Source organism: Carassius auratus, chromosome 24 (genome assembly GCF_003368295.1).
Source record: "Carassius auratus strain Wakin chromosome 24, ASM336829v1, whole genome shotgun sequence".
NCBI lineage: Eukaryota > Metazoa > Chordata > Actinopteri > Cypriniformes > Cyprinidae > Carassius > Carassius auratus.
The window spans coordinates 10,403,261-10,418,342 of NC_039266.1; the positions used below are offsets into that span (position 1 = coordinate 10,403,261).

Genomic DNA, 15,082 nt, shown 5'->3' on the forward strand with positions numbered 1-15,082 from the left:
CCGAAAAATAATAAGCATGACATTTTAAAGACTAAATGTTGCTTTCAAAATTGATTTATATGCCATTGCAATGTTATGAATTTTATTTGAAAAATCAGATCAGAATTTAATGTGTGAGGTATATAGAAAAATGTTGTTCATCCTTGTTGATCCGTAACTCACTGTTGTAAATCAGTTCAGCAAAATCACAGATGGATTTGATGTCGGCCAGGTCTAGTTTCCGAACCACCACGTCTGCGTTCTCCACGTCTCTGCTGATGTCACCAGCCGCCTGTTGGTATATGGTACATGATATATAACATTAAAATTAACTCTTTCTTTTTGATATATGATTTGACTATTTGTTAGAAATTATGCTATTAAAAAAGTCAACAAAACAAACAAACAAACAAACTCTTTTCAGAGTCTTTTCACCAAAAATACATATCATTGATCATTTATATTGACAATTTATTATAATATTATTATTACATATTTTTACACACACACATATTTATTTATTTACGTCAGACATTATAATATTAAAGATGTTTAATATATAAATAATAACTTAAATTAAAAGTTTGGGGTAAGATTTTTTCTAAATTATTATTATTATTATTATTATTATTATTATTTATTTATTTATTTATTTACTTGATCCTTCAGATATCTATATCTATCTATCTATCTATCTATCTATCTATATATATATATAATTTTACTGTGATAATTTTTTTTTTTTTTGGTTTCTTACAAAGGTCAAAAGAGCAGCATTTATTTAATAATATTTGAATAAATACCAGGCAGCTGAAATCTATTGTAACATTCGAAATGTCTTTATTGTCACTTTCAATAAAAATGTTAAAGATCAATATATTTTTACTAATTAAGCATGATTCCACATCGGCTAATTGAAAATGTCAGATCTCATCTGTAGAGAACTGGGAATCTGGGGGAAGACCGCTGAAAATGGATCATTCCATATTCCCTTGGTCACTGTTGAGGTATCAGTGATCCTAACATGTCACAGACTCAGTCCTGTCCAAACAGATCATGTGCTATCAGGTAACGGGACACCCCCAGGTTTGGACACAGGTGCTCCTCGGGCTTGGCTGGAAATTACCTGATTTTTGAAGATGAAAAACTGAACCGAGTTTCTCACCATTTAAGATCGAACAGCACTCTCTGGCAACGGTGTGTCATTTTTGGCCATTTTAAGGCTCACTCAAGTCAACTGTGGTTGTTTAAGGATGTTTATGTGAAATAAAACAGCAGTGTCTTTGAGAAAATACGGCTATTGATTTAGTGTTATAGGAAGGAAAGTCCTTCAAAATCAAGTGAATCATTTCGCCGGTGGGAATCATTTAGTGCAAGAGTTTCCTGGAATATCTTCAGTGAGTGTAACCAGCAGGTCACATACACAGCTTTATTTAGCAGCATGGCCTTTCAGATCTATGAAGAATTGAAAGAAAATAAATTCATTTTGCATGCAAAATGTGATCAATTTGTTCTGCCCTCAGGAAAGCAAAGGGGATTTTCTGTCCTCCTTATTCAAGTACAAATGACATCTGAACATTTATTAGGACACTCAGTATCATGAGGAGCTTTGAAAAAGACTCTTCTTGCTGGTTGACATGTAATAAGACTGTTGGAAAAATGAATGTCTTAAGGTAAGGTGCTTGTCATTTAATCAGTTACTTGTTATTAACTAAGTCATTTATTGGTATTATTAAAATTACTCATATTACTGTTAACATGTACCGTATTAACATCTTTTTCAATATGCATAGTGTATATGATGATAATCAGAAATGAGTCTTCAAAATGTATTATTTCAACACTGTTTGAATCTTTTTTGACAGAAATTATGCTATACAAATTTAAATGTTAAATACATACATACAAACTTTTTGGAGATCTTTCCACCATGATTTATTATATAATTGATCATGTATTATTAGTAGTAGTAGTAGAAGTATTTGTAGTATTAAAGACATTAAACTATACATGTAACAACATGTTCTATTTTAATATGCATACATAGTGAATTCAGTTAAATTAAAACTTATAGATGTTTTCTTTTTTGTCACACATCCTTTGTAATTAATATACTCTTTCCAGAGGGCTTTTCACCAAAAGCTGGTCATCTGATACACGTTGCGATGGAAAAACAGCTATAGTGACTGGAGCAAACACCGGGATTGGGAAAGAAACAGCTAAGGATCTGGCAAGACGGGGTGGGTACTGCGGCCAAATCGACACTGACTGTGGAAATAACACATCGAGCCTCCTTTTCATAGAGCCACAGATGAAAACAGATGAAATATGTTAGATCTGATAGACCTATCCAAACCAGAATATGTTTTTTCCCGAAATTGCTCATGACGAATGTACCAGGTTTTCAACTAATGGTACAAAACTTGTCATTATTCCCAAGGTGCACGGGTGATCCTGGCCTGCAGAGACCTGCTGAAGGCCGAACAGGCGGCTGGTGACATCAGCAGAGACGTGGAGAACGCAGACGTGGTGGTTCGGAAACTAGACCTGGCCGACATCAAATCCATCTGTGATTTTGCTGAACTGATTTACAACAGTGAGTTATGGATGAACAACATTCTTCTATATACCTCACACATTCAATTCTGATCTGATCTTAAAATTACTTATTCTGTTTTAGCTGAAAAGTCTCTTCATTTGCTGATTAACAACGCTGGCGTGGCAATCTGTCCATATTCAACAACAGCTGACGGTTTTGAGACACAGTTCGGAGTCAATCATTTAGGTTTGATGAAGTGCACGAGTCATTCTCATTCTTTCAAAGCATATAAAGAGTGATTATTTGTTGTTTAGAAGCAATGGAGCTTGTTCACACTTGACGTGATGAATGACTCCTTTTCTTCTTCAGGACATTTCTTTCTTACATTCCTCCTTATGGATCTGTTGAAGCATTCAGCTCCTTCTAGAGTGATTAATGTCTCCTCATTGGCCCACCACATGGGAAAGATCCACTTTGAGGACCTGAACAGTGAGAAAAGCTATCATCCCGTGAAGGCCTACGTACAGAGCAAACTGGCCAACATACTTTTCACGCGAGAGCTCGCCACGAGAGCGGAAGGTATGGCATAAAACATACAAAATGTGATCCCAAGATCCGATTCTGGGATTTCTGTATGATGATTTAGCGACCTTCGATGTTTAATCTGTGAAAAAACAACTAGCGTCTCAATGGCTCTCACTCATTTTCAGTGTATGAAAAACCACACAAGTGTGAATAAATAGCTAAATGGTGACTACATTTTAATTTTTGGGTGAACTGTCTCTTTAAGGATATCAAAATATGTTTCAAACCTTCCATATAATGCTTTGCTGATTCACCGGTTTAATATCCTATTTGAATGCCTCATGTTTTAGCCACAAACATTCTTCATTAAGGCAATAAGAGCATTCTTTTGAAAATAAAGAAAGGTTAGCATTTGATTTCTCTAAATGTCTTTCTGTGGCAGAGATGGGAGTGAGTGTTTATGCTGTGGATCCAGGCCTAGTAAAGACAGACATCATCAGGCATTTGAATAAGCCTCTGCAGTTCTTTGTGAAGACATTTGGTTTTCTGATAAAAACCCCTGCGGAGGGTGCATATACCACCCTGTACTGTGCCCTCACCCCTGACCTGCCAACTGGAACATACTACAGGTTTGTTACAACTATGGCTTATGCTAGTAATTCACATGTTTTTGTTTTGCACTAGTGATACTAGATTCGACAGCAAGCTAATTAATAGCTTGGATGCTTAATAAATATTTCCTCTCATGATTTCTCACAGTAACTGTGCCATGGCTCCATGCTCCAGGGCGGCTAATGACGACAACACTGCTAGCAGACTGTGGGCTGTCAGCTGCCACCTGCTGGGAATTCGCTGGAAATGAGATTTTATGACTTCAACCACAGAATTATATCATAATAATGGCTATTTTTTATGATTTATTGTGACTCAGTTTTGACAGTGGCCCAGCTAAGCCCTCACCGTCTTCCTGTGTTTTACAAATGTAGTTCTATTCTTGCTGTTTGTATTGACTCAGAAATGGTTTGAAAGTTACTGTGATTTCTGGAAAAGACTGCGTAACTTCTGCGTAACCTGTTTTCTTGGAAAAAAGAAGAAAGTCAAAATGAGTTGTCATTTGAAAACGAAATAAAATCAGCAGAGCTCAAAGCATTTAACAAGACTAGCCTATACTAAACACTGACAGACACAGTAGAAATAAATATGAAAGCTTAATAATACAGTAAAATACAGTTGTGTTAATTAGGCAGAAACGTCTTGGAATGGAGTAAAGGGTATTATACTATTGTACTATTCCTTTACGAAAATTCAACATGTTTTTATGGTAGAAAAAGTGTAGTAACCAACACTAACCTTGCTTTATTTTCAAAAGAATGCACTTATTGCCTTAATAAAGAATTGTTGTGGCTAAAACATGAGGCATTCAAGTTAGAATATCAACTAACATTATAACAATTAAGCAACCATTGTTAATTTGGGGTTACCATGGTTTAGCTCTTATTTGTAGTTAATTTCCCTAAGGGTTAGTAAGGAAATGGTGTAGGTAGACAGTGTAAGGTGCACAAAAGTAGACAGATAGAAAAAAGTGGTTAAAATGGGATCGTTCACGGAACGATTTACAGTCACTTAATAAAGTATCTAAATTTAAACGATAGTACATCTCTAAGACTATTCGTGTTAATTGTGTTTGTAGAGAAACATCAGACTGGCGCAACGAGGACATCTAGCGGACACGCGCGGTCACTGCTTTAGCACAATTTGGCTTGTTTTTAAGTGAGGTGAACTGATTTTATTGGGTGTTCTGGTGACGTGTAACGGAATGCCCAACCTTGCAAAAGAGATTCAACTGAACAAATCTTCCTTCCTTGGAGTTCAAGGCCATCACAGCGATCACATTCATGCGAGCGCTGTTCATACTGAAGTCAGACGCGTTTCATTGGCCGAGGACAGAGCTCTGGACGGGAGGGGCTTGGATCCGGATCGCATAGTAATATCTCATTCATAAATTACTCAAGACACTGGAGTAGAGCACTATTGGAACAATGCACTCAATAAGGTAAGCAATGCTGGTGTCATGAATGAGTCTACTGCCATTAACACAACCTTTTCTTTTCTTTTCTTTTCTTCAAAGTCTTCATATTTTTTTGAATCCAACATTTCTCAACATATTGTTATATGTAATATATGTTAAGTGTAATTGTAATATCACTCTCTACCATACTATCAAGTTTTGGATAATACAAGCTGATCTAATAATTAAATATGTAATAATTGGGCTAATTGTCCCACGGGGAAGTAGTCATGGGGGCTGTATCTTAGGTTTTGAGTCATTATATAAATGTGTCTTGGCAGTAAGTTTGTATGTTGCTTAAATAACTTCCAAAACCCTCTTAAACTTAATTAAACTATACGGTCTATTAAGTAGAATGCATTACTTATTGGTCATAACAATATGGTGTGTTTGAATTGTACTTTTTATATTTATGCTGTTTCGTGAATTAATAATAAAAGCTTTGAGAAACTTAATATAATAAAATAGTGTGACAATGTGCCTCACAATTGGGTTTACTTAATTACATCTTCATTCCTGAGCAATAACAATGAAAATGTACAGTACTGCTTGTAGACTGTATGTAAATCAACTGTAGTTTTGTGCATCTTTAAAAAAAAATATTTGAAATAATTATTATGTATAGCTGTTCACATGCATTTGTAGCTGCAGTAAAGCAATACACTTCTTTTACCGCTCACCAAACGTACATATTCAGAACACGTTTGAGGGGAGAGTGTGGGAAAGAGAAGCCATTCACCTTATTAGAAGTCAGAACAGAATGATTTTGAAACTGATCAGCCTATTCAAAATAAAAAAAGCACATAATCAAATAGACTGGCAGGTTAATACTTTGTCTTCCCTGTCTATTAAGATCCCGCCCAACGCTGTTGTTATTTTTACAGCCTATTGCTTCCGTTGTAGTTTTTATGTCATGTTATGTTTTTATGTGCCTGTTTTTTTTTCTTCTTGTCCAGTAAAGTCATATTCTTCATAAATATCATAAACCATGCACATGCTTTGCAAGAAAAAGAGTTGGATAAAAAGAAGTAAAAAAAATAAAAAATAAAAAGCTGTAAATTCTGAAATGCGAGAAAAAAGCTGGTGTCAGAAACGAGCTTCCATATGTGACAACTAGCCCCGCTCTGCGCTCCTACTTCACAATCCACCAAAAATGGGTTCATTACATTGTATAAGCATTTGCTCTGTAATCAATTCCAGAAATTTCTTCTGTGGTCAGTGGAGCTCTTCTGTACGTCTTGATGACAAAACAGTCATAATCACAGGAGCTAACACAGGCATTGGCAAAGAGACAGCTAGAGACCTTGCAAAAAGAGGTAAGTTCTCAACACGGTGTTGATCTTAAAAGGAAAACGCTCTGAATGATCTGATTTGTTCTGTTTACTGCACATGCTGTGAACAGCATCAACTGCCAACCTGTTACGGGAAAAAACCATGCCATGTGTGATGCCACTCTAATCAGAAGAGGGCATAGAGAGGTTAGCTGGAATAATTGCAGTCTATCACATCATATTGGCACTATTGTTGCAGTTGATAGCTTTATTTTGGATGCATAATCATTGTAGTTTGTTCTTTTTAATACTGCATAGAATCATCATAATCTGGGATGAAAATAACAAATGCAAGGGTAAATCATACCCATTGTCCTAATGTCAAATGTTATGCAATCAAAACAACAAATAATTAATCTTATAAGACCGACAGGGTCTTGGAAGCTTTGAATGCATGCTGATAAATAAACGACAGGATCACAATACTATCTGCCAAAGAGATGTAAAACTGTACACTTTCCCAGATGGACCTGTTGAATTCCAACAAAGAAACTCTGACGCTTGCCAGGCAAATTGCTCTGACTAGTATAATAGACATTTTGCACTGTAATTACCAGGAAAACAGCTATTGTGTTAGCTCGTCAGCCTTCCATCCTAGTTTAGCACCAAATGCATTATTATGCAAGGACATTTCAGTATGTAAACACAGTTATTTCAGCTCCATGATGGATATCTGCTCTGTTTCGTGTGAAATCTTCCATGACATATTAATATCAGCTTCTCTGTGTGACCATGTCCTCAGGGGCTCGAGTCATCATGGCCTGCCGAGATCTGGAAAGAGCAGAGGCAGCCAGAAAAGAATTAATAGAGGATTCTGGAAACCAAAAGATTGTGGTGAACAAACTTGATTTATCAGATACCAAATCCATCAGAGCTTTTGCAGAACTCATAAACAAGGGTATGTAAGACATCTGATTATTTGATTTAAATGCAGAATATATCTATACAATTACTAGTATTTGTCTTAGAAATACTAGTATTAATAGAATATAGTATAATATCAATTTATTAATGGGTCTTTATAAAAAAACATTTTTGTGTGTTTTAGAGGAAAAGCAAGTCAACATCCTGATCAACAATGCTGGAATCATGATGTGCCCATATTCAAAAACTGCAGATGGCTTTGAGATGCAGTTTGGTGTAAACCATTTAGGTAATGCTGCTTTATATTTTACAATATGAAAGAATATGTTTACATGCATACATTATGATGATGAATATGATTTAGTGTATTTCACCAGTGTATTTTTTTTTTTTTTCATGAGTTTGACCATGGCCATGAACCATAGTTGCATTGGTAATATTTTTTTTTGATGTTTTTGAAAGAAGTCTTACTGAGGCTGCATTTATTTGTGTTATAATGAATGTTGAATTACAGTTGCAAAATATTTAATGTGATTCTGGACCACAAAACCAGTCTTAAATGTATTTGTTTTGGGGGAAATTAGATTTATTCATCATCTGAAAGTTTAACAAATAAGCTTTTCATTGATGTATGGTTTATTAGGATAGGACAATATTTGGCCGATATACAACTATTTCAAATCTGGAATCTGAGGGTGCAAACAAATCAAAATACTGAGAAAATCGTCTTTGTCATTTTTGTAATGAATTCTTAGCAATGTATATTACTAATCAAAAATTATTTTTTTTATATATTTATGGTAGGAAATTTACAAAATATCTTCATGAAACATGATCTTAACTTAGTATCCTAATGAATTTTGGCATAAAAGAAAAATCTATAATTTTGAGCTATAGATTGTTTTTTTGGCTATTGCTAAAAATATACCCCAGCGACTTAAGACTGCTTTTGTGGTCCAGGGTCACAAATATATATATAAACATATATATTTTTTGGATAGTCTTAATTCTTCTTGGGTCATAATAAATATTTAAAACAAAAATATTTATTATGACCCAAGAAGAATTAAGACTATCCAAAAAAGTGACCTCTTTCAAATTTTGTTTATAAACTAATCCTATGAATAAGGTAACCTTGTTTCCCACAGGAAGTCTCAGACTTCCTACCAATATAAAGTAGTGACCCTCTAAATAGACAGTGCATGCGGTTTAATCATTTTATCAGCAGGATTTGACTTCCTGTTGGAACCTAAACACTCACGTATTGTATACATCCTTTCCACATACAGTTCATCCACTTCCATGCATTTATTGAGTAACAGACAAATAAAACAAAGGGGCATCAACAGGACATAGGAGACAATGAAAGGACAAATAACCCCTGACTATTTTTATCTTCTCCAATCCACCAACTGGTCATTTTCTGCTCACCTACCTTCTGCTTGACCTCTTAAAGAAATCAGCCCCCTCCAGGATCATCGCTGTGGCTTCTGTGGCCCATACATGGGGCAGCATCCATCTGGATGACATAAACAGTGAGAAGGGTTACTCTCCACGGAGGGCTTACGGCCAGAGCAAACTAGCTAACATCCTCTGCACACGCTCCTTGGCTAAAAGACTGCAGGGTATGTGACCTTCAAAGCAAGGTTATCCATGTCAGACTAAACCTGATCCTTAAGAAGACAAACTAATATCTTTCCTCTCCTGAACTCTGCTTGATTCGGTGGTTCATGAGAGTACAACATGACATTAAATGCAATTTTTTTCCCCGGTCAGATTAAGTAAATGCAATCAAAGCCAGGACACAGGACAGAGGTGGTCACAGCTGATCTGTTTTTTCTCTAGGATGCAGGACGCATGTGGAGAATATCCATGTTCATGTGACATTTCAAACTCAAAAATCATCAGTTCACAGCAGAAGCAGACATTGTGCATGAAATTCATATCTACACCAGTAATTCTAGTAATATATATATATATATATATATATATATATATATATATAGACATATATATAGTAAAGAATATATTGAAATAATACTACTTGAATCTATTTGAATCTACTACATTCCTTCTGTAGTAACATACAATATGAGTCATAAAAGCCTGATGCATCAAATATGATACGAAACAACAACAACTTAAATAACTGAAGCTACTTAGGTTTACTTGAACATACAGTACATATATTTTTCTTTCTTTTTTAAATATCTTTTTAAAATGTGAGACACATCAGACTTTTTTTATTTCTCAAGTATCATTATATTGCATTGAATTAATATGCTTTGCTACAAGTGATATTTATATGCTTTTTATGTAACTAGTCTGCTATTCTGTTATTAAGAGCTTACTGATTTACATACATGATTTACATTTGATTAGCATATTGCTCAGTTTGGGCCTCTGAATGACATTTAAAGAGTATTTTCCTCACAGATTATGAGCTCTGTATTCTCCTAGATCATACAATATGTATATATAATAAAATAAATTATACTTAAAACACATGCACTCTTAAGTTGGATTCCTAAATGAATGAATCTATTGTTTCTATTTAGGGAAACAAAATCAGCTTGTTATACAAAAAAGAAAAAAAAAATTCCCAAAATACCATTAATATGCCCATTATTTTTTCTTTGAAAAGTTATGTATTTCTAGAATATACACCGTAGCAATATCATGTTTTTGAACATGTATTATTTAATGTAGTTTAGCTTTTTAAAACCACGGTCCATTAATTATTATAATATTTGTCACAATCACTTACCATCGTACCCCTACAACACTTTTTATAAGGGAAATTAAAACAATTCTATTCTTAATCATGGCAGTACAAAAAAAGAAAATATTCTGTTCCAATCTGTTTAAATCATTGTTCGCTTGTGTCATCTGCTAGCTCTGATAGTGAAAAATGGTGATGGTTGTGTTTGTAGGCAGCAGTGTGACTGTGTACTCCCTCCATCCCGGTGTGGTGCAGTCAGAGCTGTTCAGGAACCTCAGCAAGCCTGTGCAGATAGCAGTCAAGGTCTTCAGCCCTTTCACCAAGACCACTATTCAGGGGGCCCAGACCACCATCTACTGCGCTGTGGAGCCCAAACTGGACAAAGAGAGTGGAGGATATTACAGGTACAGAACAATCAATCCAATAGAATTCTTATTCCATTTTACTCTCCCAATATGCACACAAGATGTTCAACATTTACATTTTTTAAGATTATAAAATGTTTTAAACATGCGATATAGAAATGATTCTAGTCATATTAATGCAGTGGTGGACAGTAACGGAGTAGCTTTACTTCGTTACTGTACTTAAGTACATTTTTCAAGTATCTGTACTTTACTGGAGTAGTTTTATTTTGAGCAACTTTTACTTTTACTTCACTACATTCCAAAGCATAAAATCGTACTTTTTACTTCACTACATTTCATAAAACATATCGTTACTCCCTATAATATATCACGTGCTCCGACACGCAGAAGCGGTGTCTGATTCATCATGAACGAACTGAGTCTTTTCAAAAGAAACTTTTAAATCGGATCGCGAATCGCACCAAACGATTCGTTTACGAGTTAGAATGATCCGATTGCAGCTGTTCTGGAGTCGACCACTCACTGATTCAAATGAACCGTTTAGTGCGAGTCACCAGAAGTAAGAACCGGGAGATCTTGTGAGCGCGCGTGCGTCTGATGTTGCTAAAAGTAAGTTATGTCGAAATTTTGGATTAATTATTGTAACTGAAAATCATATTTAGGTCAAAACTGTCAGTTGTTTGGGAACTAAATCCATTGTAAAGAGAGATCTATTTAAGCCCACTCAAATGCTCGAGTGCAGACGATGCAGACACATCAATTTTAGGTAAAAAAACAACAACAACAACAACAAAAAAACCTTAAAACAACACAGATTAAATACAATAACTCATGCATGTTCAAATTCACCGCTGCCGAAATGTTAACAGTTTAATTAAAATGTCCTATGTGACGTCTGTTTTTATATTGTTTATCGACAATAACGTCATACATATGTATATTGTTTGGATTAACTAGACGAGTAGACAGACATGAATGTTCATCGTACTGAAAATAAGTAAATATTGTTAGCTGATGCTAACTGTCTAGCTAACAAGCTTGTTGGTGCTAAGATGATTTAATTTTTTATAAATGTCCAAATATTTTTATTCAGCCACACACACACATACATATATATATATATATATATATATATATATATATATATATATATATATATATATATATACATACATACATACATACATACATATATATATATATATATATATATATATATATATATATATATATACAGTATTGTTCAAAATAATAGCAGTACAATGTGACTAACCAGAATAATCAAGGTTTTTAGTATATTTTTTATTGCTACGTGGCAAACAAGTTACCAGTAGGTTCAGTAGATTGTCAGAAAACAAACAAGACCCAGCATTCATGATATGCACGCTCTTAAGGCTGTGCAATTGGGCAATTAGTTGAAAGGGGTGTGTTCAAAAAAATAGCAGTGTCTACCTTTGACTGTACAAACTCAAAACTATTTTGTACAAACATTTTTTTTTTCTGGGATTTAGCAATCCTGTGAATCACTAAACTAATATTTAGTTGTATGACCACAGTTTTTTAAAACTGCTTGACATCTGTGTGGCATGGAGTCAACCAACTTGTGGCACCTCTCAGGTGTTATTCCACTCCATGATTCTTTAACAACATTCCACAATTCATTCACATTTCTTGGTTTTGCTTCAGAAACAGCATTTTTGATATCACCCCACAAGTTCTCAATTGGATTAAGGTCTGGAGATTGGGCTGGCCACTCCATAACATTAATTTTCTCGTCAGTCCACAAAATGTTCCTCCATTTCTCTTTAGGCCAGTTGATGTGTTCTTTGGCAAATTGTAACCTCTTCTGCACATGCCTTTTTTTTAACAGAGGGACTTTGCGGGGGATTCTTGAAAATAGATTAGCTTCACACAGACGTCTTCTAACTGTCACAGTACTTACAGGTAACTCCAGACTGTCTTTGATCATCCTGGAGGTGATCATTGGCTGAGCCTTTGCCATTCTGGTTATTCTTCTATCCATTTTGATGGTTGTCTTGCGTTTTCTTCCACGTCTCTCTGGTTTTGCTCTCCATTTTAAGGCATTGGAGATCATTTTAGCTGAACAGCCTATCATTTTTTGCACCTCTTTATAGGTTTTCCCCTCTCTAATCAACTTTTTAATCAAAGTACGCTGTTCTTCTGAACAATGTCTTGAACGACCCATTTTCCTCAGCTTTCAAATGCATGTTCAACAAGTGTTGGCTTCATCCTTAAATAGGGGCCACCTGATTCACACCTGTTTCTTCACAAAATTGATGACCTCAGTGATTGAATGCCACACTGCTATTTTTTTTAACACACCCCTTTCAACTAATTCAACTAATTGCCCAATTGCACAGCCTTAAGAGCGTGCATATCATGAATGCTGGGTCTCATTTGTTTTCTGAGAATCTACTGAACCTACTGGTAACTTGTTTGCCACGTAGCAATAAAAAAATATACGAAAAACCTTGATTATTCTGGTTAGTCACATTGTACTGCTATTATTTTGAACAATACTGTAGATAGATAGATAGATAGATAGATTACATCTGGTTAGAAAAGAAAGGATGTGATGTTCAGAACTACAGTAATTATCAAAGTGGGAAGAGATGCACCCCGTTTGGCCAGGGGTGTTTTTAAACCACAGACAAGATTTGAGAAGGAAAAAATCATTATGACATTTTTTTTATTATTTTTTTCCTTAAAATGTTCTACCTAACTTCAGGCCTTATTATCATGTCATATATACAGTACAGACCAAAAGTTTGGACACACCTTCTCATTCAAAGAGTTTTCTTTATTTTCATGACTATGAAAATTGTAGATTCACACTGAAGGCATCAAAACTATGAATTAACACATGTGGAATTATATACATTTCAAAAAAGTGTGAAACAACTGAAAATATGTCATATTCCAGGTTCTTCAAAGTAGCCACCTTTTGCTTTGATTACTGCTTTGCACACTCTTGGCTTTCTCTTGATGAGCTTCAAGAGGTAGTCACCTGAAATGGTCTTCCAACAGTCTTGAAGGAGTTCCCCGAGAGATGCTTAGCACTTGTTGGCCCTTTTGCCTTCAGTCTGCGGTCCAGCTCACCCCTAAACCATCTGGATTGGGTTCAGGTCCGGTGACTGTGGAGGCCAGGTCATCTGGCGCAGCACCCCATCACTCTCCTTCTTGGTCAAATAGCCCTTGATGCCTTCAGTGTGATTCTACAATTTTCATAGTCATGAAAATAAAGAAAACTCTTTGTATGAGTTTTCCAAACTTTTGGTCTGTACTGTAACTTTGATGTTCTGTAAAACAACTAACTTTAAAATACTTTGTTCTTACTGGTGAAAATCAGATGGTCATCTCTGTTTTCTCTCAGGTACATCACAGTGTAAGCTTCACAGTTAACATCACTCTCATCAGCGTAGTCCATATCAACAACAAAAATATATTTTGACTCCATATAGTGGTTATTTTGGAAAAAACCCCGGGTATTTTGAGCAGTAGGATTATAAAAAGAATATGTGCTAATATAAAATTAAATTAAGTAGCCTATGTAAAATTGCAAACATCTATCTTGCAGTACTTTTTTACTTAAGTACATAAAAAATTGAGTACTTTTGTACTTTCACTTGAGTAAAATTGAAAAAGGAGTACTTTTACTTTTACTGGAGTAATATTTTACCATATGTATCTGTACTTTTACTCAAGTACTTGATTTGTGTACTTCGTCCACCACTGTATTAATGCTCATTAAGACAGCGTCATCCATAAGCCTGAGAATCTGCTTTGTTTCCAGCGACTGTGCTCCAGCACAGTGTTCAAGAGAAGCTTTAGATGATGAAATGGCTCAGAAACTCTGGGAGCTCAGCTGTCAGATGCTTGGCATAACTTGGGACTGATGGAGCAATCCTCTCAGTGACATTGTTATAAAAGCCGAATAAAAGCTTTTTGGACTAATGTCATAGGTAATGGAAACTGTAGTGTTCCTACAATGCATGAATGAATGCACTATCTTTTATATTGTACATTGAATACTCTTTTTAATACCCTGTTATAATTTCAATAGACATAATGAACTGCTATGAATTCAAATGTATTTTGGTCTATTAAATATTGAATCTTTTATTTGCAGTTTCTTTTTGCTGATGAGGTGCTGTAATATCCACAGTTAATGAACTAAGCAGAACTGCTAATCTAAAGCTTATATTCACAGGATGTTTGCCTTCATGCTAGAATATAAAGGTATGGAGCCCTCAAGGAGATATGGTGACGAAAAATAAAAATAAAACAAACAGATGTAGGGGAAAATGTATTTAAATGCGTTTTCACATTCTCTCGCAAAAGTATTGCGTTCCCCTGAAAAAGGTGATGTTAATAAAATTAGATTTGGATGAAAATTTATATGATTTTGGACTATCTCACAATTATGTTGTGTTTCCCCATGAAACTTTGCATTCTCTTGCAAAACTTTCGCATTTCCCCAGGAAACTTAGCGTTCACTCAGAAACATTTGGAATGACGTGGGAGAAAAACTATAGTAGGCTACTTTGCAAACGACATAACTTGATTTCACAAGAGAACGCAAAAATATTTGAATGATTTTGTGTTGTCACAAAACGATTGTGTTCTTCTAGAAACTTTGGGTTCACTCACAAGCTAGACTAATGG

At 35.0% G+C, this 15,082-nt stretch overlaps 3 protein-coding genes across 3 annotated transcripts in view; 2 read left to right on the forward strand and 1 right to left on the reverse strand.

The window, feature by feature from the left end:
- Positions 1-1,531: 1,531 nt before the first annotated feature.
- On the forward strand, positions 1,532-4,208 carry LOC113042262 (retinol dehydrogenase 12). The gene is made up of 7 exons (XM_026200974.1): positions 1,532-1,652; positions 2,104-2,219; positions 2,420-2,575; positions 2,660-2,764; positions 2,888-3,097; positions 3,486-3,672; positions 3,803-4,208. The coding sequence occupies exons 1-7, from the start codon at positions 1,579-1,581 to the stop codon at positions 3,903-3,905; spliced, it is 951 nt and encodes a 316-aa protein (XP_026056759.1). The 5' UTR covers positions 1,532-1,578; the 3' UTR covers positions 3,906-4,208.
- Positions 4,209-4,408: 200 nt separating this feature from the next.
- On the forward strand, positions 4,409-14,930 carry LOC113042263 (retinol dehydrogenase 12). The gene is made up of 7 exons (XM_026200975.1): positions 4,409-5,096; positions 6,312-6,427; positions 7,185-7,340; positions 7,491-7,595; positions 8,722-8,931; positions 10,240-10,432; positions 14,211-14,930. Exons 1-7 carry the CDS (start codon positions 5,083-5,085, stop codon positions 14,311-14,313), a joined length of 897 nt encoding a protein of 298 aa, XP_026056760.1. The 5' UTR covers positions 4,409-5,082; the 3' UTR covers positions 14,314-14,930.
- tpk1 (thiamin pyrophosphokinase 1) overlaps positions 10,279-15,082 on the reverse strand; it is a 68,669-nt gene continuing 63,865 nt past the window's right edge. The window contains exon 9 of the mRNA XM_026200979.1: positions 10,279-10,403. Coding sequence (XP_026056764.1) covers positions 10,357-10,403 — 47 coding nt within the window. The 3' untranslated portion in view covers positions 10,279-10,356. The remainder of the gene's footprint in view (positions 10,404-15,082) is intronic.

Bases quoted from the DNA above. Each gene is read 5' to 3' on its own strand.
- LOC113042262 (XM_026200974.1), top strand. From the start codon at position 1,579: ATGAGGAGCTTTGAAAAAGACTCTTCTTGCTGGTTGACATGTAATAAG. The intron at 2,765-2,887 runs GTTTGATGAAGT...TTTCTTCTTCAG, and splicing joins GTTCGGAGTCAATCATTTAG to GACATTTCTTTCTTACATTC. The intron at 3,098-3,485 runs GTATGGCATAAA...TTTCTGTGGCAG, and splicing joins GCTCGCCACGAGAGCGGAAG to AGATGGGAGTGAGTGTTTAT.
- LOC113042263 (XM_026200975.1), top strand. The intron at 6,428-7,184 runs GTAAGTTCTCAA...CCATGTCCTCAG, and splicing joins TAGAGACCTTGCAAAAAGAG to GGGCTCGAGTCATCATGGCC. The intron at 8,932-10,239 runs GTATGTGACCTT...TTGTGTTTGTAG, and splicing joins CTTGGCTAAAAGACTGCAGG to GCAGCAGTGTGACTGTGTAC.